Source organism: Oryx dammah, unplaced genomic scaffold, assembly GCF_014754425.2.
Source record: "Oryx dammah isolate SB20612 unplaced genomic scaffold, SCBI_Odam_1.1 HiC_scaffold_29, whole genome shotgun sequence".
Taxonomy (NCBI): Eukaryota; Metazoa; Chordata; class Mammalia; order Artiodactyla; family Bovidae; genus Oryx; species Oryx dammah.
The window spans coordinates 29674140-29698034 of record NW_024070213.1 but is presented as its reverse complement, the minus strand read 5'-3'; the positions used below and the strand labels follow the sequence as shown (position 1 = coordinate 29698034).

The 23895-nt window shown below is 38.6% G+C and overlaps 1 protein-coding gene and 1 non-coding gene across 2 annotated transcripts in view; both read right to left on the bottom strand.

Moving 5' to 3' along the window:
• Positions 1 to 7535: 7535 nt before the first annotated feature.
• TRNAG-CCC lies at positions 7536 to 7608 on the bottom strand. Its single transcript has one exon. It is a non-coding gene; the product is annotated as a tRNA-Gly (tRNA).
• Positions 7609 to 14251: 6643 nt separating this feature from the next.
• The window catches only part of PDE3A (phosphodiesterase 3A), a 366473-nt gene continuing 356829 nt past the window's right edge, over positions 14252 to 23895 (bottom strand). Inside the window, exon 16 of the mRNA XM_040235298.1 lies at positions 14252 to 22572. Coding sequence (XP_040091232.1) covers positions 22343 to 22572 — 230 coding nt within the window. The 3' untranslated portion in view covers positions 14252 to 22342. The remainder of the gene's footprint in view (positions 22573 to 23895) is intronic.

The window sequence follows — 23895 nt, the reverse complement described above, 5'->3', positions numbered from 1 at the left end:
GTAAATTTAATTCTGGACTGTCTATTCTATTCCATCGATCCATACATCTGTTTTTGTGTCATTACCTCACTGATTTAATTACTTTAACTTTGTAGTGTTGTCTGAAGTTTGGCAGGGTTGTGCTTCTTGCCTTATTCTCTTTTCTTAAAATTGCTTTGGCAATTCTGGGTCTTTTATGGTTCCATATAAATTTCAGGATTATTTGTACTAGTACTGTGAAAGCTTTGATGTGGATTACATTAAATCTGTAGATTTCTTTGGGTAGAATGGCCATTTTAATGATAGTAAAACAACAACAACAAAAATTCTTCAATCCAAAAGCATAGGATATCTTTCCAGTTCTTTGAATCATCACTTTCCTTTATTAGTGTTTTATAGTTCTCAATCTGTAAGTATTTCATCTCCTTGGTCAAGTTTATTCCTAAGTTATTTTGTTTTATGTGATCTTAAGAGAAAATTTTTAATATTCCCTTTCTGTATTTCTTTTTTTAGTGTAAATAAATGCAACCAATTTCTCTGTTAATCTTGTATCCTGCTACCTTGCTGAATTCATTTATCAGTTCTAGTAGTTTTTGTGTAGAGTCTTTAGAGTTTTCTATATATGGTATCATGTCATCTGCATATAATGACAATTTTACTTCTTCCCTTCCAGTTTAGATATTTTTATTTCTTTTTCTCATATGATTGCTATGACTAGAAATACCAATGTTAAATTAAATAGAAGTGGTGAGAGTAGACATCCGAAGACTTTCAGCCTTTCATTGTTGAGTGTTATGTTGGTTGTGGGTTTGTCATAAGGAGGTTTTATTGAGATATGTTTCCTTTATACCCATTTTGGAAAGAGTTTTTATTATGATGGGAGGTTACATTTTATCAAATGATTTTCTGCATCTATTGAAATGGTCCTGTGTTTTTTTGTCTTTATTTGATATGGTGTATTACATTGATTTATTTCCATATGTTGAATTATTCTTGTGACCCTGAGATGAATCCAACTTTGTCATCATATATGCTCTTTTTCATGTGTTGTTGGATTTGGTTTGCTGATATTTGTTGAGAATATTTGCACCTATATTCATCAAAGATGTTGATTGGTCTGTAATTTTCTATTTTATTTTTTTGTCACAGATGGTGACTGCAGCCATGAAATTAAAAGACGCTTACTCCTTGGAAGGAAAGTTATGACCAACCTAGACAGCATATTCAAAAGCAGAGACATTACTTTGCCAACAAAGGTCCATCTAGTCAAGGCTATGGTTTTTCCAGTAGTCATGTATGGATGTGAGAGTTGGACTGTGAAGAAGGCTGAGCACCAAAGAATTGATGCTTTTAAACTGTGGTGTTGGAGAAGACTCTTGAGAGTCCCTCGGACTGCAAGAGATCCAACCAGTCCATTCTGAAGGAGATCAGCCCTGGGTGTTCTTTGGAGGGAATGATGCTGAAGCTGAAACTCCAGTACTTTGGCTACCTCATGTGAAGAGTTGACTCATTGGCAAAGACTCTGATGCTGGGAGGGATTGGGGGCAGGAGAAGGGGATGGCAGAGGATAAGATGGCTGGATGGCATCACTGACTTGATGGACGTGAGTCTGAGTGAACTCTGGGAGTTGGTGATGGACAGGGAGGCCTGGCGTGCTGCGATTCATGGGGTCGCAAAGAGTCGGACACGACTGAGTGACTGAACTGAACTGAACTGATGTTTATCTAGTTTTGGTATCAGAGTGATGGTGGCTTCATAGAATGTCTCTGGAGTGCTCATTCCTCTTCAGTCTTTTGGAAGAGCTTGAGAAGGATTAGTATAGTTTCTTCTCTGTGTGTTTGGTGGAATTCACCTGTGAAGCCAAAAGTCCTGGACTTTAGTTTGTGGGGAGTTTTTAAAGTCCAGATTCCAATTTACTTCTAGTAATCAGTCTGTTCAAATTGTCTTTTTCTCCTTGATTCAGTTTTGGTGGGCTGTATGTTTTTGGAAGGGGCTTCCCTGGTAGCTCAGCTGGTAAAGAATCCACCAGCAATGCAGGAGACCCCAGGTTGATTCCGGGGTCAGGAAGTTCTCCTGGAGAAGGGATAGGTTACTGACTCCAGTATTCTTGGACTTCCCTGGTGGCTCAGATGGTAAAGAATCTGCCTGCAATGTGGGAGACCTGGCTCGATCCTTGGGTTAGGAAGATCCCCTAGAGGAGGGCATGGCAACCCACTGCAGGATTCCTACCTTTTGAATCCCCATGGGCAGAGGAGCTTGGTGGACTATAGTCCATGGGGTTGCAAAGAGTTGGACACAACTGAGTGCCTAAGGATAGCAGAGCACATGTTTCTAGAAACTTCTCCATTTTTTCTAAGTTCTTGAATTTTTTAGCATATAATTATTCATGGTATTCTCTTCCAGTTTTTTTATATCTCTGTGATATCAGCTATTATCTCTCCTTTTTCATTTCCTATTTTGTTTATTTGGGTTACCGTTTTCAAAGAACCAGCTCTGATTTTATTGATTTTTTTTCAAAAATCTCTATTTCCTATCTGATCTTTACTATTTTTCTTTCTACTGAATTTTGATCTTGTTTGTTCTTTTTTTCTTAATTCTTTTAGGTAGTGGGTTAGGTTTTTCTTATTTTGAGATTTTTGTTTTTGAGTAAGGCCTGTGTCCCTATGAACAGAATTCTTTCCAATTACCGCTTTCGCTGCATCCCATAAATTTTGTATGGTTGCATTTTTATAACATTTGTCTCGGGCATCTTTTGCTTTCCTCTTTGATTTCATTGTTGGTCCACTGGTTTGTTAGTAGCATATGTTTAGTCTCCATGTAATCTTGTTTTTCTAATTTATTTTTCTGTAGTTGACTTCTAATTTCATGCTGCTGTAGTCAGAAAAGATGCTTGAAATAATTTCTATACTCTTATATTTGCTGGGCTCTATTTGTGCCACAGTGTGTGTTCAGTTCTAGAAAATGTTCCATGTGCACTTGAAAAGAATGTGTATTATGGGTTTTTTTTGGGATGTAATGTTCTGAAAATATCAATTAAGTCTACCTGTTTTATTGTATCATTTAGGATCTCTGTTACCTTGTTGATTTTCTTTCTAGAAGATCTGTCCATTGATATGAGTAGGGTATTAAAGTTTCTTACTATTATTATTGTATTCTTGTCAATTTTTCCTTATACCTGTTGTTTTATGTATTTGGGTGCTCTTATATTGGGTACATATAGGTTGATGAGTGTAATTTTCTCTTCTTGTATTCATCCTTTTATCATTATGTAGTGATCTTCTGCATCTTTTTTTTTAGTAGTTTTGTCTTAAAGTCTACTTTGTCTGATATGCGTATTGCAAGCCCCCCCTTTTTTTGTCATTTCCATTTGCATGAAATATCTTTTTCTACAAGTTCCCTTTCAATCTGTGTGTCCTTTGCCCTAAAGTGGGTCTATACATTATACAGCATGTTGAAAACTCTTGTTTTTTATCCAGTCGCAGTGATTCAAGCACTTAATCCATTGACATTTAAGGTAATCAATGATTGTTGTTGGTGTTCAATCACTGAGTAGTGTCCGATTCTTTGCAACCCATGGACTGCAGCACCCAAGGCTTCCCCGTCCTTCACTAACTCCAGGAGTTTGCTCAAATTCATGCCCTTTGAATGGGTGATGCTATCAAACCATCTCAACCTCTGCCACCCTCTTCTCCTTTTTACATTCAATTTTTTCCAGCATAAGGTTCTTTTCCAATGAGTCAGCTCTCCACATCAGTTGGCCAAAGTATTAGAGCTTCAGCTTCAGCATCAGTCCTTCCAGTGACTATTCAGAGTTGATTTCCTTTAGTATTGACTGGCTTGATCTCTGTGCAGTCCAAGGAACTCTCACAATTCTTCTCCAGCACAATTCAAAGGTATTAGTTCTATGGCACTCAGCCATCCTTATGGTCTAACTCTCACATCCATACATGATTACTGGAAAAAAACGTAGCTTTGACTATATGGTCCTTTGCCAGCACAGTGATCTCTTTGCTTTTTAATATACTTTCTAGGTTTGTCATAGCTTTCCTTCCAAGGAGCAAGCATCATTTATTTTCATGGTTGCTGTTACCATTTGCAGTGATTTTGGAGCCCAAGAAAAGAAAATCAGTCACTGCTTCCATTTGTCACCCTTCTATTTGCCATGAAGTGATGAGACCAGATGCCATGATCTTGGTTTTTTGGATGTTAAGAAGTTTTATGCCAGCCTTTTCACTCTCCTTTTTCACCCACATCAAGAGGCTCTTTAGTTCCTCTTCATTTTCTGCCATTAGAGTGGTATCATCTGCATATCTGAGGTTGTTGACACTTTTCCTGGCAAGCTTGATTCTAGCTTGCAATTAACCCAGCTTAGCATTTTGCATGATGTACTCTGCATATAAGTTTTAAAAAATGGGATATAGCTAACATACAGCCTTGGTATAGTCCTTTCCCAATTTTGAACCAGTTACTTGTTCCATGTAAGGTTCTAACTGTTGTTTCTTGACTTGCATACAGGTTTCTCAGGAGACAGGTAAGGTGGTCTGATATTCTTGTCTCTTGAAGAATTTTCCACAGTTTTCTGTGATCTACACAGTTAAAGGCTTCAGTGTAGTCAATGACGCAGTAGTAGATATTTTTCTGGAATTTATTTGCTTTCTCTGTGATCCAATGAATGTTGGCAATTTGATCTCTGGTTCCTATGCCTACTCTAAACCCAGTTTGTACATCTGAAAGTTCTCAGTTCATGTACTACAGATGCCTAGCTTGAAGGATTTTGAGCATGACCTTAGACTAACATGCAAAATGAGTGCAATTGTTTGGTAGCTTGAACATTCTTTGCCACTGCCCTTCCTTGAGATTGGAGTAAAAACTTACTTTTGAGTCCTGTGGCCACTGCTGAGTTTCCCAAATTTGCAGCCATATTGAGTGTAGCACTTTAACAACATCATCTTTTAGGATTTGAAATAGCTCACCTGGAATTCCATCACCTCCACTGTCTTTGTTTGTAATAATACTTCTTACAGCCCACTTGACTTCAAACTCCAGGATGTCTGGCTCTAGGTGAATGACCACATCATTGCGGTTATCTGGGTCTCTAAGACCTTTTTTGTACAGTTCTTCTGTGTATTCTTGACACCTCTCTTAATCTCTCCTGTTTCTGTTAGGTCACTACTGTTTTTGTCCTTTACCATGCCCATGTTTGCATGAAATGTTCCCTTAATATCTCCAATTTTCTTGAAGAGATCTCTAGTCCTTCCCATTCTATTGTTTTGCAATAAAGAGCTCATGATCTGAACTACAGTCAGCTCCAGGTCTTGTTTTTACTGACTATATAGTGCTTCTGCATCTTTGGCTACAAAGAACATGATCAATCTGATTTTGGTACTGACCATTTCGTGATGTTCATGTGTAGAATCATCTCTTGTGTTGTTGGAAGATGGTGTTCGCTATGACCAGTGTGTTCTCTTGACAAAGCTGTTAGCCTTTGCCCTGCTTCTTTTTGTACTCCAAGGTCAAACTTTCCTGTTACTGTATCTCTTGACTTCCTACTTTTGCATTCCAATCCCCTGTGATGAAAAAGACATCTTTTTTGGTGTTCTAGAAGGTCTTGTAGGTCTCTGTAGAACTGTTCAACTTCATTTTCTTCAGTGCCAGTGTTGGGCATAGACTTTGATTACTGTGATGTAGAATGGTTTGCCTTGGAAACAAACAGATCATTCTGTTGTTTTTGAGACTGCACCCAAGCACTGCATTTTGGACTCATGTTAACTACAAGGGCTACTCCATTTCTCTAAGTGGTTCTTGTCCACAGTAGCAGATATAATGGTCACCTGAATTAAACTTGCTCATTCCTACCCATTTTAGTTCAGTGATTCCTAAGATGTCAATGTTCACTCTTGCCATTTCCTGCTTGACCACTTATAATTTACCTTGGTTCATAGATCTAACATTCCAGGTTCCTATGCAATATTGTTCTTTACAACATCAAACTTTCACCACCAGATCCATCCACAACTGAGCGTCATACTTTGGCCCAGCCTCTTCATTCTTTCTGGAGCTATTATTAATTGCCCTCTACTCTTCCCCAGTAGTATATAGGATATCTTCTAACCTGGGGGATCTCATCTTTCATTGTCAAATCTTTTGGCCCTTTCATACTGTTCATGGGGTTCTCACGTCAAGAATACTGGAGTGACTTGCCATTCCCTCTTCCAGTGAACCACATTTTATCAGAACTCTCCACTATGACCCATCTGTCCTGGGTGGCCCTGCATGGCATGGCTCATAGCTTCATTGAGTTACACAAGCCCCATTGCCATAAGGCTGTGATCCATGAAGGGGGCCATTGATAGATATATATTTATTGTCATTTTAAACCTTGTTTTCTAGTTGATTTTATGTTTTTCTTTGTTCCTGTTTCTTTTTGTCTTTTTCCTTTGTATTATGCTTGTGTTCTCTTACTTTTGGTTTTTGTGAATCTATTATATGTTTTCTGCAGTTACTCCTTTTGCAAGTATGACTCCTTTCTATGTCTACTTTGTTTAGACTGATAGTCATAAAAGTTAAAACACATTCTATAAACAAAATCTACATTTTTTACTCTCCTTCCCCACATATATGATACAATTTTATGCCCTCTTTTACATCTTCATGTTTATGATTTTGTTCTTCATTATGGTTATCATCACTTTCAAAATTGTTTTGTTTTTAAAAAATCTATGTTGGTTTGTTTAAACGAATTACTTTCTGATTGTGGCTTACTCTTTTCTATAGATTCTTGGTTCTTTTCTATTTAGAGACGTCCTTTCAATATTTCTTTTAGGATAAGTTTAGTATTCCTGTACTCCTTTGGTTTTTGCTTGTCTGAGAAATACTTTCTCTCTTCTTCTATAGTAAGTAATAGTTTTGCTGGTTACAGTAGTCTTGGTTGAAAATTTTTCCCTTTCAAGACTTTGAATGTATCTTGCTACTCTCTTCTGACCTGCAACATTTCTACATAGGAGTCAGCTGATAGCCTTATGGGGGTTCACTTTTAATTAACTCTTTTTCATTATTGCTGCCTTTGAATGCTGCCTTTGTCTTTAACTTTTGCCATTTTAGTTATAGTATGTCTTGGGGGACTTCTCTGGCAATGCAGTAGTTGAGACTGTGCTTCCAGTGAAGGGGTTGGGGGTTCAATCCCTGGTCAGAGAAATAAGATCTCATATGCTGCGTGGTACAGCCAAAAAATAAATAAATAAAATTTTTTTTAAAAATTGAAAAAATATATTGGTGAAGGTCTGTTTGGGTTCACTTTGTTTGAGACCTTCTTTTTTCTGATGCCTGGATATGTTTTCTTCTTTAGGTTTGGGAAGTTTCCAGCAATAACTTCTTCAAATACATTTTTGGTCCCTTTTCTCTTTCTTTCCTTCTGGAATCCCTGTTATGCTTAGCTTGGCCTGCTTTATATTATTCTGTAGGTTTCTTATATTGCTTTCATTGTTTGCGTTTGGCTTTCTGTCTGCTGTTCTTAGTTGCAGCACATGGGATCTTTAGTTGTGACATGCAGGATCTATTTCCCTAACCAGGGATCAAACCTGGGTCCCCTGCATTGGGAGTTCAGAGTCTTAGCCACTGGACCACCAGGGAAGTACCTGTCTGCTCTTCTCGTTGGGTGATTTCCATTATTCTATCTTCTAGATCACTTATTTGATTTTCTGTATTATTCAATCTGTTATTCATTACCTTTAGCTCAGCTTTTGTTTCAGCAAATAGATTTTCTAATTTTCCTTGGCCATTCTATGTTTTCTAGTTCCTTTTTAGCATAATCTGCATTTTATTAATACTTTCTTAAGTCCTTCAGTATTTTCATTATCTCCTTTTTAAAAAGTGCCTATTAGACTTAAGTGAAAGTCTCTCAGTCATGTCCGACTCTTTGCAACCCCATAGACTATACAGTACATGGAATTCTCTAGGCCAGAATACTGGAGTGGGTAGCTGGTCCCTTCTCCAGGGGATCTTCCCAACCCAGGGATTGAACCCAGGTCTCTCACATTGAAGGCAGATTCTTTACAGCTGAGCCACAAGGGAAGCCCAAGAATACTGGAGTGGGTAGCCTATCCCTTCTCCAGTGGATCTTCCCGACCCACTAATCGAACCTGGGTCTCCTGCATTGCAGGTGGATTTGCTACCAACTGAGCTATCAGAGTAGCCATCTGTCAAGGGGGATTCTCCAGCAATAATCCTGGAGTGAGTAGCGTTTCCCTTCTCCAGGGGATCTTCTCAACCCAGGGATCGAACCCAGGTCTCCCGCATTTGCAGGCGATGAGACTTAAATGGTCTGTTTTATTCCTTCTTTCAGGCATTGCTTGATCTTGTAATATGGAGTGGTTCTTGGGCTTCATTTTTGCTTATATTTCTTTTACTATATGTGTCTAACAGAAAAAAATTACTGTTCTTAGCAGACTGTCTTTATATGGGGGCATCCCAGTGTAGCCTATGTGGGGTTAATATTTTTGGTGTGAGGTCTGTTTTTAGTGTGGATGCCTCCCACCTCTTTCCTCAGTTTGTGCTGGCTATTATCCCCTTCATAAGGGGTGTGACTTGTGTTGTGGTGACCAAAAGCCTTCACTGGATGTTGAGTGAAGCCTCTTCTTTGCTGTGTGACTGTAACAGCCCTTTCAGGGGAAGAGTCTCCGCCCTAGTTATTGGTGTAGAAGTCTCCAGATCTGTTTTTGAGCTGCAGTGTGAGATGGGTGGAATATTGGAGTGCTCCCACTGGGAATGGAGCTACTGAATATCCCTCCACTGAAGCTGTCTACCAGGATGTGAGCTTTATGGTGTTGCCCGTTGCCCATTGTATGGACTCACAAAGTATACTGTTTGGACAGTGACAGCCCCACCTCAACCATGGGAATGCTGGCAATTGGCCCTGGTGTCCCTAACGCATTTTACAAAGCCATAATGTACATCTGTAGGCTCAGATCTACTGAAGTCAGATTACTAGGACTGTTTTCAGTAGTCCTACCTCTGGACCTTCCTTGGGAGTTATAGAGACAGCCCAGACCCTGGCCCAGCCCTGCCTCCATGTGCATGCACCCATGAAACCTATAGCTTCTAAGGTCTGAGCCGTCTCAGTCATGGGAGCACCCACTCTTCACAAGGATGTCCTGAAGATGCTGAGTTTCCAAAGCCAGCAATGGTAAATCTGTGGATCACACTAGCATAGGAAGAAGCCTCAGATTTCAGCCCTGCTTCTTAATTTGCATGGCCCCTAGGGATCAGCTCTGATTTCAGCCCTGCCTATGAATGGGTAACCCACTGGGCACTTGCATATTCCCAGAGCTCATAGAGGTAGCACTAAGACAGATGAGAGTGCTTGGAGAAAGAGTTTGCCATCCTTTTCTACACTTGTATGTGCATTAACAATAGGGTTTCAGTGGTGGCACCATGCCCATTATGAGACTGCTGTGGTGGGCTCTACTCCTTCCTTTGCGTGCACCTCAACAATGGCACTATGGCAGGCCCCGGCTTCTTCTGTGTACACTCTGGGTTGCAGCACTACCACACTCTAACCCCTTTAGGCTGTCTCTGCACAGCTAACCCCAGTCCTGTCCCGGATCTGTCCTCTATGGCTTGAGTTTCAGCACCTGGCCCCTGCCTGTACCAGTAGATGCACATCCCAGGTTTGGGGGTGCAGGGTGGGACCATCTGTGCAGGTCTTCCTCTGCTCTGTCTGCTGCAAGCCCATTGCTGTGCTCTCCTCTAAGCTTCTGAAGCTCCCTTTTTTCCCCAGTCTATCTCTACACGGTGAAGGGGTCTTCCCAGGGTGCAAGAATATTTCCTTTTTTGTAGCTCTCTCCCAATGGGGCAGGGCCCTTCCCAGATTTTTTTTTTTTTTTTAATTTCCTCCTACCCAGTTATGTGGAGATCATTCTTGCACTTCTAGGTTTCTGAGATCTGCCAGTGTTCAGTAGGTATTCTGTGAGAACTGTCCCATGCGTAGGTGCATTTTTGGATGTGAGAGGAGGTGAACTCTGTGTCCTTGTATCCCACCATCTTGATTGGAGTGCCCCCCAACAGCTTATTTTCAATAGGCTGTTCCAATGTTCTCAAGACTGGGCCTTTCCTGCTTTCACCATTGTCACTGCTGGCTTTTTAAAACCGAGCTACCAGTTTCATTACAGACATGAGCTTCCATGATGTGGAACAGCTGTGTGGTTCATATGCCTTCATTATCTTAACTGTGTTCCTCATTCTTTTCATTTGTGGAAGATAAAATTATAGCCACCAAAAATATCTACCCTCTAGTCCCCAAGAAACTGTAAATATGTTCAATGGTAAAGAATCTGCCTGCAATGCAGACTACCGCCTGCAATGTGGGAGACCTGGGTTCAATCCCTGGGTTGGGAAGACCCCCTGGAGAAGGGTATGGTTGCATAACCCACTCCAGTATCCTTTTCTGGAGAATTCCATGGGCAGAGGAGCCTGGCGGGCTATAGTTCATGGAGTCACAAAGAATCAGACCTGACTGAGCCACTAGCACTCATTTTCACATGGCAAAAGAGTTTTCAGGTGTAATTCATGTTAAAGATCTTAATATAGGGAGATGAGCTTGGATCATTTGTATCTAAGGTAATCACATGGGTCCTTAAAAGCAGAAAATTTTCAGGAGCTGGAGTAAGAAAGAATGCAACAGCAGCAGCAGAAATTAGAAAGTTGCAGAATATAAGAAGGAATCATGTCACTACTAGTCTGAAGGTAGAATGGGAGCTGGGTGAGAGGGGCAATGTTCAGCGGAACTTAGAAGCTAAGGGACGTTCCCAGAGGAACGTCAGCAAAGAAACGGAACCTCGGCCCTGTAATTGGAAGGAACTGTATTCTGCCAACAAGCTGAATGATTCTAGACACTTCAGAAAAGAGGTCAGGCTGGCAAACACTTGATTTCAGTCTTATGAGAGACCCAAAGTAGAGTCCAGCCAAGCCTATCCGAACTTCTGACAGAGCTGCAAGTTAATAAGTTTGCCTGGTTTTAAGTTACGAATTTTGTGGTAATATCTTATGGCAGAAATAGAAAACTAATATATCGTCTTTATATACTTTGAAGTCCCTGAAGGATAGAGTCCAAGCCTTCTATGAATTCACCTTTGGCATCTGGTGGGGGAAAGCCAGTTGCTTTGACAATGGAGGAGGAGCTATTCCACCTCCTAACTACAAAGTGTGGAGCGACACTCCCCTCTCCCATCACGCTCGGTCTGGTCCTAGTAGCCCAGATGATCCCAGGAAACAGCACGGGCCACTCAACAACTCTTCACATCTGTCAGATTACAGCAGAGGTGGACCTGGGTCTTAATTTTTTAAAGAGCTGTTTATTTATCTTTTTAATTTTTGGCTGTGCTGGGTTCTTGTTGCTGCCAGGGTTTTTCTCTAGTTGCCAGGAGTGGGGGCTATTCTGTAGTTGTGATGTGCAGGCTTCTCATTGTGGTGGCTTCTCTGCTTGTGGGGCATCGGCTCTAGGGTACACAGGCTCAGTAGTTGTGGCTCCCAGGCTCTAGAGCACAGGCTCAATAGTTGTGGTGCAAGGCTCTGCTGCATGTGAGATTTTCCTGGATCAGGGATTGAACCTGTGTCTCCTGTGAGAGACAGGGAGAGAACTGGCAGGCAAATTCTTTATCACTGAGCCACCAGGAAGACCCCAGGTCTCCTTTCTTAAGCCAGTAATGGTGTAAGAAAGAATGACCCGGACATGGAGTGGTTTCAGGATTTGAAAGAAGCAAGACTGTAAAACCAGTCAAGTGGGCAGAAGTTTGTCTAATTATGTAAGAACTAACTTTGTTTTTCTTTTCATTGGTCAGGGTGTGGTACCCATTTCCCAAGCTCCACCTCACGTGGCTCAGTGGGAGCAGGAGTGATTTGTAGAGTTGGATCAGGTGTGGATTAGTATGCCCAAGGACATACTGAGCTGCTCTCTGAGGCTGTTTTAGGCCGTGACCTTGGCCAGCCCTCTCCTCTGGCCTGGATCTCAGGCTTCATTATAATTTATCTATCATCCTTACTCCATCACATAAATTAACTTCCTTATCTAAGGCCAGTTTGGTAGCACCTAATGCAAGAAGAGCTGGAAGAGGGTGTTTTCTATGACCAGTGCATTTTCTTGGCAAAACTCTATTAGTCTGCCCTGCTTCATTCTGCATTCAAGGCCAAATTTGCCTGTTACTCCAGGTGTTTCTTGACTTCCTACTTTTGCATTCCAGTCCCCTATAATGAAAAGGACATCTTTTTTGGGGTGTTAGTTCTAAAAGATCTTGTAGGTCTTCATAGAACTGTTCAACTTCAGCTTCTTCAGGGTTACTGGTTGGGGAATAGACTTGGATTGCTGTGATATTGAATAGTTTGCCTTGGAAATGAACAGAGATCATTCTGTCGTTTTTGAGATTGTATCCAAGTACTGCATTTCAGACTCTTTTGTTGACCATGATGGCTACTCCATTTCTTCTGAGGGATTCCTGCCCACAGTAGTAGATATAATGGTCATCTGAGTTAAATTCACCCATTCCAGTCCATTTTAGTTCGCTGATTCCTAGAATGTCGCCGTTCACTCTTGCCATCTCTTGTTTGACCACTTCCAATTTGCCTTGATTCATGGACCTGACAACAGTGTCAGACTTTATTTTTGGGGGGCTCCAAAATCACTGCAGATGGTGACTGCAGCCATGAAATTAAAAGATGCTTACTCCTTGGAAGAAAAGTTATGACCAACCTAGACAGCATATTCAAAAGCAGAGACATTACTTTGCCAACTAAGGTTCGTCTAGTCAAGGCTATGGTTTTTCCAGTAGTCATATATGGATGTGAGAGTTGGACTGTGAAGAAAGCTGAGCACCGAAGAATTGAGGCTTTTGAACTGTGGTGTTGGAGAAGATTCTTGAGAGTCCCTTGGACTACAAGGAGATCCAACCAGTCCATTCTAAAGGAGATCAGCCCTGGGATTTCTTTGGAAGGAATGATGCTAAAGCTGAAACTCCAGTACTTTGGCCACCTCATGCGAAGAGTTGACTCATTGGAAAAGACTCTGATGCTGGGAGGGATTGTGGGCAGGAGGAGAAGGAGACAACCGAGGATGAGATGGCTGGATGGCATCACTGACTTGATGGACGTGAGTCTGAGTGAACTCTGGGAGTTGGAGTTGGACAGGGAGGCCTGGCATGCTGCGAGTCATGGGGTCGCAAAGAGTGAGACATAGCTGAGCAATTTAACTGAACTGAACTGAATGCAAGAAGGAGATGAAAGTTAAGATTGGACTACCTACTTATTATCTCCTTTCTGTGAGGACCAGAGTATCACTATAAGAGAACTGGGAGACCGATAGAGTGCAGAACTCAAAAAATCATAGTCAATTTAGCCCTGTTGTGTTGTGTCTAGTTGGAAGAATTTGTGTGTGTGTGTGTGTGTGTGTGTGTGTGTTGTGTATGTGAGTGTATGCATAAAGGGAGAAAGATAATGTAGCTATATAGAGTGTGAAAACACCTTGCTAAGTTGATTTGCCTAAGATAGAGGAATATAAATAATAAATAGCTTGTTCCTTTAGATGGAGGAATGGTTTGAGGCCAGAGTGAAGGGAGCTTTGAATATAATAGGCTTAGACATTTGAATTTTGTTTCATAGATAATGGGGAAATTGATCTGTGTAGACTGAAGAATTGATTCCTTGGGAACTTTGAATGGAAATTGCATTTTGCTTTTGTTTGTTTCAGAGAACTCTATTTGAGTGTTTTCAAATCATTCAAAGTTTTGTAAACTTTTCATCTACATAGAACAAAACCAATTCTGAGTCTGTACAACAAATACTCCCATACACTAGATATTCATAGACAATTTAGGATAAATTGTGGCATTCATGGTGTAAATGACAGCACTGTGTATCTTATAGGACTTGGAAGCTAACTATCAAAAATCTGGTTATCTTGGTTTTGGTGCTAACTATTCAGTTAGAGAAAGGAAATAGTAATTTTACATGTTTACAGTTTCTCAGGGATTAGAGGGTAGATATCTTGGGTGGCTATAAGTTTAGCTGAAGAAAGTTAGATGAAGATTAATGCAGCTAAGAATTCATCAGTGTTAGGAAGAGGTATGTGACCATGGGAATAGAAGTCTCCAGGAGTCCTTGGAAGTTGTAGGAAGCTAAATGCATCACTACAGTGTAGGCTGGGTACAGGCTACTGCATTGGAATATGAGAAGAAAGGATGACTTTGAAACTGAATGGAGAGCTTTGGTTATAGAAATGACTACATCATACATGATACCACAGAATATTTATATTATACATTGTCTTCACATTGTAACATCCACATCAATCATCTGTGACACAATTCTAATAATTTTGAGTATATATTTACTATAACATTAATATATATATATATATATAAAAACCAAGAGGCACTTCCAGTAATTCTGGCCAAAAAGGAGCATCATTATAGTGTCTAAGCTAAAAAATAATAAAAATAAATACAATTTATCTAATTTCTTTTTCTGTACAGATTCTACTTTTTACAAAACATTTATCAGTCATTAACTAAGTCACTTAACAAATACTTGTTATAGGACAATACAAAGTATTGCTACATATATTAAGTGCAAGATACAGGTGAGAAGACAATATTTATTTCAACTGCAAAATGATCACTTAAGTTCAATGCTTCATTCTCTTGTTTTTAAAAGTTGATAAATTTGGAAAGTTATTAATAAACATATTCAGGTTAGTCAAGATTGATGAGCATTACATTGTTAAAAAGCATCATGTACAAATGACATTCCTTACAGTGTTACTTTGGTAGTTATTTGAAAATATTGCTTTCTAGGAATACTAAATTAAATTAATCCAATACTCTGGTTTAAAAATAACACAGAGACAAATATTTGGGACATGCTAATTTGAACTTTCCAATGAAAGTTTTTGTCAGGAAGAGGTAATGACTGATCAGAGCAACTGCCGCATCAAGAATCACAACATATTTTAACACCAAAACCCAAATCAATTTAACCAAACCAGTCAAAACCCAAAATACTCTGAATTAAAGTTCTTTCAGTTGCATATCTTAATATTATTATAAAAAGCCAGGGAGAATCTTGTTTTCATTATTTTGCATTGCAAATTTCAGAATATCTGAAGGAGCACCAATTTCATTTTGTGATTTGTATGACAAAAAAAAATCTATAGGAAGAAATATTAGGGGGTAATTGGAATTAGAGAGAATTTATTTCCAGTGCTTCTCAACTAACACACTATTCTTGTTGAAATAGAAACAGTATGCATTCTTCTGTGAGAATGTATTAGGAAATGAACTGACATTCATAAATGGCAAAAACTGCACCAGTTAAGCAAATATAGCAAAATATCCCATGCACATATTTTTACAGAGTATTAAAATAGTGACTTTTTAAAACTAATTAACAAACATATACTTAACATCAGACCATTGAAACTCCACTGACAGGTGATAGATAGATATGTCAGGGTTGTTATTTAAAGATAGAAATACTGTAGTACTGGATTATGCTTATACATAGCTAAAATGAAGTATCTGGTATAATATGCATTTTTGAGTCATAAATATAATCAATTTTCAAAAGAAAAATGATGGAAAATTCTATCAACTAACAACTGATATACACAAAGAAAACATCTTTAGATAATTACTTTTAATTTCACATTAAACTATATGAATATTTTGTTATTATATAGCAAGAAAAATTACTAGATTAAAAAAAAATCCCTCCCTTCATAAAGTATTCAAGCAGCTAAGGGCTAGTTCACATTGCAAAATGTGTGTGTAAGTGCTGATTGTAAAAGGAAGTCAGGGTTGAAATATGGATCCATTAAGTCCCTTTGCTCTAGAGTTAACTAAGAACTAAATTGGTTTGCCACAAAAAAGATGGAGAGGGGTCCTGGGATGAGCCTTCAAGTTTTATGCAGTGTTCACTCCCAATCCACTGCCTTTTTTTTTTTTTTTTTCTTTTTTGGTTTTTAGTACCATTGGGCTGCATGATGAAACTAGGTGTGGTGCATTAAAATGAGGTGAAAGTCCTCTTTCTCCTTATCATTGGAGAAGAGAATTTCTGATGGATTTTTCCGGTACTAATTTTGAGTTAGACAAGTAAAATTGGAGATAAGTTATACTTTTTCCCTATAATTTGACTTTTTCGGTCAAAGAATTTGTGTGTTTCATTTGAAATAGGTATTTCTACTTACCAAAAATTTAAAGCATTTATGCTTTAAAAATATTTTAAAATTACTTTTATACTTGTGAATTTCAAATTTTAACCTACCATTTGATCAGTCTTGGCAGATGAATGTAGTGTGTGTGGTTTATTGACTTGTCAGTGCTTGCTCTGTGAAAGGTTAGTAAGATTTAATTTTTCTCATTAATGAAGATAAGTATTTGGGTTCTTAACTGTGTTAGAATTTAGTGAAATACAATCTACATTAGTAAATCATTTATCATAAAACAAGGGCTTCCCTCCTAGCTCAGTTGGTAAATAATCTGCCTGCAGTCAGGTTTGATCACTGGGTCAGGAAGGTCCCTTGGAGAAGGAAATGGCAACCCACTCCAGTATCCTTGTCTGGAAAATCCCATGTACAGAGGACCCTGGTGGGCTGCAGTCCATGGGGTCGCAGAGTTGGGCACACCTGAGCGACTAACATTTATCTTAAAACAACCTAAACCATGACAAATTGCTAGATAATGCATTTCTCTTTCTTGGGATAATTCAGACTCTATACCCTAAATCTAATTAAATTATGGGAACTAAATTTATTTTTATCTATTTCATGTATTTATTGGACTCTTCATAAAATATTTTCCTCCCTGAGGCACACAGAGTATTAGAAAAAGAATTAAATATTTTTTCTAGTTTTCTGTTACATAATAGTAGTTCTGACTATAGCAAAACATTTAGCATCTCTACACTATGAAATATCATTTTGTGGGTTTCATATTAATTGATTAAAAGTATAAAAAACTTTGTTTCAAATACTGAAATTTAATATTCTTGATAGTAGGTATGTATGATGATTTAATATTATTCTCTTTGAAGCATTTTTTGTTTGAATTATGTGCATGATTGAAGAATCACTTCTTAATGTGAAACAATTGAGAAAATTTGTCTGAACATGGACATTTTCATTATTTCTTATCAATAATAAGGCTTGCCTTTTCTTCTTTGCTCCACAACTCCTCAGGGAAGTAGAAATCCATGATACCAATGCCTAACAATATAATCAGCCTTATAAGTATGACGGGGAAAATAACTAGCTGCCTTTAGATGGGGAATCTGGATTCATAAGAACGCCATACGGTTTTACCGTATAGAATATAAAAATAATTTATACCAGATCAGTATTTTTTGGATCATGATATTGAGTTCAACCAACTAAATAATGCCTTTATCTTCAGTTTTCTATATTCAAACATATTTAGCAACAAAATGTTCAATTATTTTTTGTCACCATTATTAACCCACTGTTAGAACGATTTGATAGTGTGAACATAAAGATCAGTTCAGATGAGGTAAAAGCAGCATCATTTTAACAAACGAAATGTGTTACATGGCAGCATAAATTAGCTAACATCTCTGGTGCATAATATAGATTGAAAAACATGTCCTTGTTCTTCCCAAGCCATGGCTCACTAGTGACAAACCACAAATACTTATGCAAACCTCAATTTAAATTCATTATCTAATGCACTGCTTGTTCTTTGACTCAGTGCTTACAGTTAAGTACTTTATCCCCAAATTCACAATAAGAATTTGAGTATTTTCTGGAGGAACAAATGAATATAAGACCTAAAACTGGTATATTTCCCTCTGATTAGAAATGCTAAGCATAGTTTAATTCCAGAATGTTTGTCACCTAAAATGGCCAATTGTTCTATTTTGGCAGGGGGTGGGGGGAGTGTGGTCATGCAGTGCAGCATGTGGGATCTTTCTTTGCTGACCAGGGAATGAACCCACACCACACCCTCCTGCATTGGAAGCATGGAGTCTTAACCACTGGCCCACCAGGAAAGACCTTGGTCTCCTAGAGTTCCATCTGGGTGGACAGACAGTATCAGCAAGGTCATAGTTTTATTTCATAGAGAAATGAATGACCTAGAACAATGGTTATGCAGTATTCTGCTGCATGTTAGGAGAGAAGGCAGATGAAAGGAATTCAGTTTGGTCTGAGAGTATACAGATGTTGTAGTGCTCAGATATCAGGAAGTGAGCTGTTAGCATTTGAAATTTTATTGATTTTTTTCCCCCACACTCACTAGCTGACTATTACATGGAGAATTTTATTCACTCTAGACTATGAAAGTATATAGACTCTGTTTTACTGGAGTCTTCTGCCAGTTTGAAAAAAGGAAAAGTATTAAGCAGGAATCAGACTTAAAATGGAAGAGCAGGATTATGAGACCCTTATTGTGGCTTTCACTATTATTTTAGAAATTTTGTAAATGACAAGGACAGTAGAGATCCCTATACTAACATGAAAGCACCCAAAATACCTCCTAAAGCAGAAATGTTTTTTTGACTCATCATTTGCCAGTTGTTCATAACACAAATAGCTCACGTTTGTAAAGCAGTTGTTTCAAACTTTAGTCTTTATTTACAATGATAATTTTCATATCTTTATTACTCAAAATAATTTATATTTTTTTCATCATTTAAACAAAGAATAGGCCTGAGTCTCATGCCTTTTGCACAGCTTTTCCCTTCAATGAAAGTTCTGTGGGAAGGAGACACGGGACACTGCAAATCTTAGAGAGGCAAGGGCGTGAGGAAATGACAATACATACGTGCAATGAAGCCTACTCGACATACAATGCCTTATCTTTAGTTTTACTGGGACTGCAATGGTTAGGATTTGTTCTGGAATTCCATCAAAACAGAACAGACATAATGGGGATTTTTGTGTCTAGAAAGTAGATATTTTCTTAAACATAACATGAGGAAATTCCTTCACTTCTCAGATGAAGACCAACATAGATAAATCTCTGTACAGAGCTACTGTCTTCATTTTCAACTAAAAGCAACACCAGGTCTTATGTAAATTACAAAAACAAATTATAGTTTAAAAATATGCTAAAGTGGTGTTTTCACCAAGGAAACAATATATCCTCAGGGTTGGCTTAGATTGATAACCAGAAAGACATTCTATCAGCATGCAGGAAATTATATTGGTGACACATTTAGTATACCTGGTCTTTTACTGAACAGAGAGCAACCACAAGCATCAAGGTCACCAATTCCTACTTTCCTACCATTAACTTCATGGCTGTCCATACAATTCTCCTTTTCTGTAAGAGGGCTAGACATTCCTTCATTTGTAAGACCTGAGTTTATCTAATGGCACCTATAATTAGGCTCATATAAAAATGTAGTAAATTGCAACAAATACACTGGCACCACAGAAAGTAAGCTTTGGAGCTGGAAGGGAACACTGTAATATTGCTGTCGCCAAGGACAGGGAGACCATCACTAGCAGAAAGTATCTTTTCATGTCCCTCGGCATACTTTGGGATGTAGGTGGGGGGAGTATGAAAGTCACACACTTGATGAATCTCCATTCCTTTTTTTGAACTGACTTTTAGCTTTAACACATGGGCAATCTATATTGGAAGAACAAACGGTTAATTTGCCTGGACTGATGAGCACAGATCTGGAATGAAGAGGTTCTCACTGCTTTGGCTATCATTATTTCACATACTTTAAACAAAACGAAAATCAGGCCATGTGCTTAGACGTCTACTCTAGCAGCCAGGTTGGCTCCTAGTTGGGGTTACTGAGCTTTGATGAAACCACCAATACACAGTTATGAATTTAGTAGTATTTTGCTGCCATTCAACTTGCTCAATACCTTTTTTTTTTTCCCTTGACTTTTATATTTATGTATTTGGAGCAGGGGGAAAGATTAGCTTTGTTAAGTAATTAGATACAAGAGGTATGTGAATATAAGTGCTTTTCTAAATCCTTCTGTTATTTGCAACAAAAGGAAAATACTTAAATTTGCTTGGGAAATGTATTTGACTCACAGTAAGTTTTGCAAACATAGGGACACACAGGCAATACAAGGGGAAAAAGCTCAGTAAGTCCTAAATAATGAAGACCTGGTATTAACTAAAATATATATATATATATATATATCTTATTTAGGTAGAATCTACATCCTTTTGATCATTTTCATATTTTCCTACTTATTGGGAAAGTTGCCTTGAAACTTTATTTTTGATTGTACTATCTTTGCCTTACTTTAAGAATGCAATAGATTATTGTATAATCATTGCTTTAGAAGGGAAGAGTATCCATTTGTGAGAAACAAAGGCATTTCAATGTAAACACTCTTTTCTATGATTTCAGAGGAAATAAGTAGAAATTACAAGTTAGATTTACTTGAAGCTAAGGTTGCTTAGATGATAAACAGGCTTGAATATAGTGCTGTACTGAAGGAAAAGTTATAAGCAAAAAGTCTTGGGAAGAAAGGGACACTGATTATAAACATTCGGGATTAAGATGGTCTTTTGCTTGGGAGACACGGATCCAAGAGTTACCCGAAGTTACTTACTAGTGAAAAAACGTTGTTTGCAGCATCCTCATTTAATTGGCATAAAATAACTGTATCAGATGATTATTTAAATTAGGACAGGTAGATGAGTGGGTGTTCATAGACCTCATGCAAATGAACCATCACTCTTACTGGGCTTGGAGATAGCTACAATGTATAAAAATGGTGATTAAAATAGAACTTTATAAAAATGTTTCCCTTTTCCCTTAAAAAAAAAGTTAACTATCTACAGAAACACAAACAAATCTTTATATTTACATCAAGATAACTATTAATGACAAATATATAATAATATGAAATAAAATATTGAAAGTGAGTATCAACTTTTTTAAATAGAGGTTTGGCTCACAGCATAAACAAGTGTAGATAAAGAAACCAAAAACAAACAAAAAAAAGACTTTCAATGATAGGCCCAATCCCCCCAAATCCCTCCTGAGTCCTCCCTGCCAAAAGAAACATGACGATGGGCCAGGCTGCAGATACAAGCCACCCCATCACACCCCTCATGGAATACAACAGGGTTGGCCGTGCAGCTTTGGCCAACTAAAAGTCAACGTTCAACAGCCGCCAAGAATCAAGCTTTCACTATGTCAATAAACACCAAGCCCTAGGTTGAAAAATTTCCCCTTCATCTCTCACCATCTGTCCCAGAGTGGGTTTCTGTTTGCCTTCCTTTCTTTTTCTACCACACATTTTGCAGCAAATTAAGACATGGGAGAGCCCAGTGAAGAGTTGTTTCCCAGATCTTCTCTGGCTACCTTTTAGAATTCTCACCTGATGAAAAGGCCTGACTCTAGCTCCTTCTGAGGTGTTTCTGTGTAAAGAATGCCATCCCCTTCCATGCTGAATTGATCTTAGGTGAATGACAGACATACTCACAGACAGCTCCTATACATTCATTCAGCGACTAGACTGGAAAACGCCTCAGTCTTCCGGGCTTAAGGCTGGGGACAGCAGGAGAACCAGACCTGTAGGCCTGTCCCTCATCCTGCTAATTCCCTCCGTCTGCAGAGGGGCTTCTGCTGAAGCCAGATAGAGGCGGAGACACTCCAGAGAGCACTTCATCCTGTTTGGTCCCCTGTGCTGAGTTGTCTGCTGCAGCCATGCTGTGAACGACCAAAGCCAATTCTCTCCTTAGGTGCACACGAACGTACATACACCTGAGCATCGCTTCTGTCTCTCTCTCTCACTCACACGCATACGACGTTGGCAGGATGTATCAGAATTCAAACAATGCTCTGGAACTTTCATCCCTCAGGACTAAGAGCAAACGCTCCTTAGTCATAACTTCATTTGCTGTACTGCTTCTGGGCTAAGCCGCACCATCTCCTTTGTGATTTGTTTTCCTTCATTTTTTTTTCTTTATGATTTATTATATCACAGTGACCACTATATATCTTAATATGAATGCTACTAAACTGTGGGGCCAGGAATCCCAGCTTTCAGTGTGTCTGTGTGTTTGCATGTGTGTCTGTGAATATGTTTTACATGGATCTATGTGAGAGCTTATATACACACACACATATATACTTCTTCCTTTAAAAAAAAAATCCTTGGAAGCTGGTGTTACAATGTGAAAGCTTCTCTGAGCAAGAGTTTTTTAAATCATGTACCTCACTGTAAAAATAAACACATAAAATGCGAAGAATCCCAAAATGCCGTAGCCATTTGCCCATCTTCTTGTATTTCTACAGTGTTGTGTCTAAGTATTGTGCTGGCTTGAAAAGAGTCTGTGTGACAAGTAACTCTGCTTGGAAACATAGCTCATTCTATCCATTGTCACTGGTTTGGCTTTGGGGCTGGGGTCTCCTCTCCTTTCTGCTTCCCCTTTTCTTCGTCTTCTTCCCTGATGGCCTGGATCTGTTCTGAGGGATGCTGCTGGGGGCACTGGTCCTCTATGCCCGCCAACCGCTGTTCCTCCTCAATGACTTTCTTCCACATCTTGTGGTTCTGCAGGAGGTGCTGAGTAATTTGACAGTAGACTTTCCTCCTTTTGAAAATTTTCTTTCCTGAGAAAGCACCAAATTAGACTACTTATTTGTGTGTTAAGTACATGGCAGTTTTTCCATCTTATTCATAGGAGTTAAGTACCAAATGATACGTATACACTTGATGTGTATATCATAATAATCATTTTTGAGAGTGGGGAAATAAGAGGAAGATGGCAAGAAGCATTACTGTGTCCTTGAGATGTACTGTGAACAGTATTTGACATCTGGTAATATCCAATACAAGGTTCTGTTTGTATCTTGGAATTATTACTCCCACTCCATTCAGGCTCTCAAGATTTCCACCTAGATTATTGGGATAATTGCTTGTTACATCATTCTTTGTCAACCAATTCAACTCATAAAAGTTTTTTTAAAAGACACTTTTGATAGTACTGTTATGCTTCCTGTGGACTAAAAAATTTAATTTTGAACTCTTGAGCAGCGAGCTTTGATTCCAATGGTAAGATAGAGAGTAAGCAAATAGGGACAATTATATGAGTTGTACAAAGTCTTTGAAGCATGGCAGGAAGAGAGGGAAATGACCTAGCTGGGAGGATGCTTCTTGATGATGGTGGCTTGGACTAGGATGGGGATAATGGAAATGAACTTGCATAGGTAAACATGAGATACATTTGTGAGGTATAGTTAACAGGACTTGGCAACTGTGAGGAAGAAAGGGAGGACTCATAGACAACTCTGAGCTTTCTGATGTGAACAGGTAAGTGACAAGATGAACTGAGAAAGGGGACAATAGGTGAGAAGCAGATTTGAGGAATATGTTGAGCATGCAGGGGCTGGCAAATCTCCAAGCAGAGAGGGTAAGCAGGCAGCTGTTCTTGTCTAAGCAACCAGATTACAACGTGCCTTCGTTTGAGTGATCATTTTAGACACAGGCTGAGAATTTGGAAGTTAGGCAAAGACTCTCATGTTGGACTGTAAACTTCTCCATGGACAGACATTTTGCTAAGTGAATTATGTTCTTTCTAGTTTCTGTTCCACAGTACAAAGTAAATGGTAAAGTGTTGACATGATAAAATGATAAACATAATAAAGGTAAGAAAAAGTGGTTCACAGGAAATTCTGATTTGAGACTATATTAAAGAGTTAACAATACAAGTTACCAGGATGATCTGCAAGGCAATTTGAGGGTACTTAATGAAACAGTAATGATTTACCATGTATAATCTGGAAAGAAAAAGAAACAAATAGTAACAACAAACAAACAAAGCCAATGGCTATGAGATATGCCATCAATCAAAATTTTTGTGGAAATGCTGATGATTCCTTCAAAAATTTTATTATAAATTTTTTTCTTGTACTTTATAAAATGTTAAGATCAAT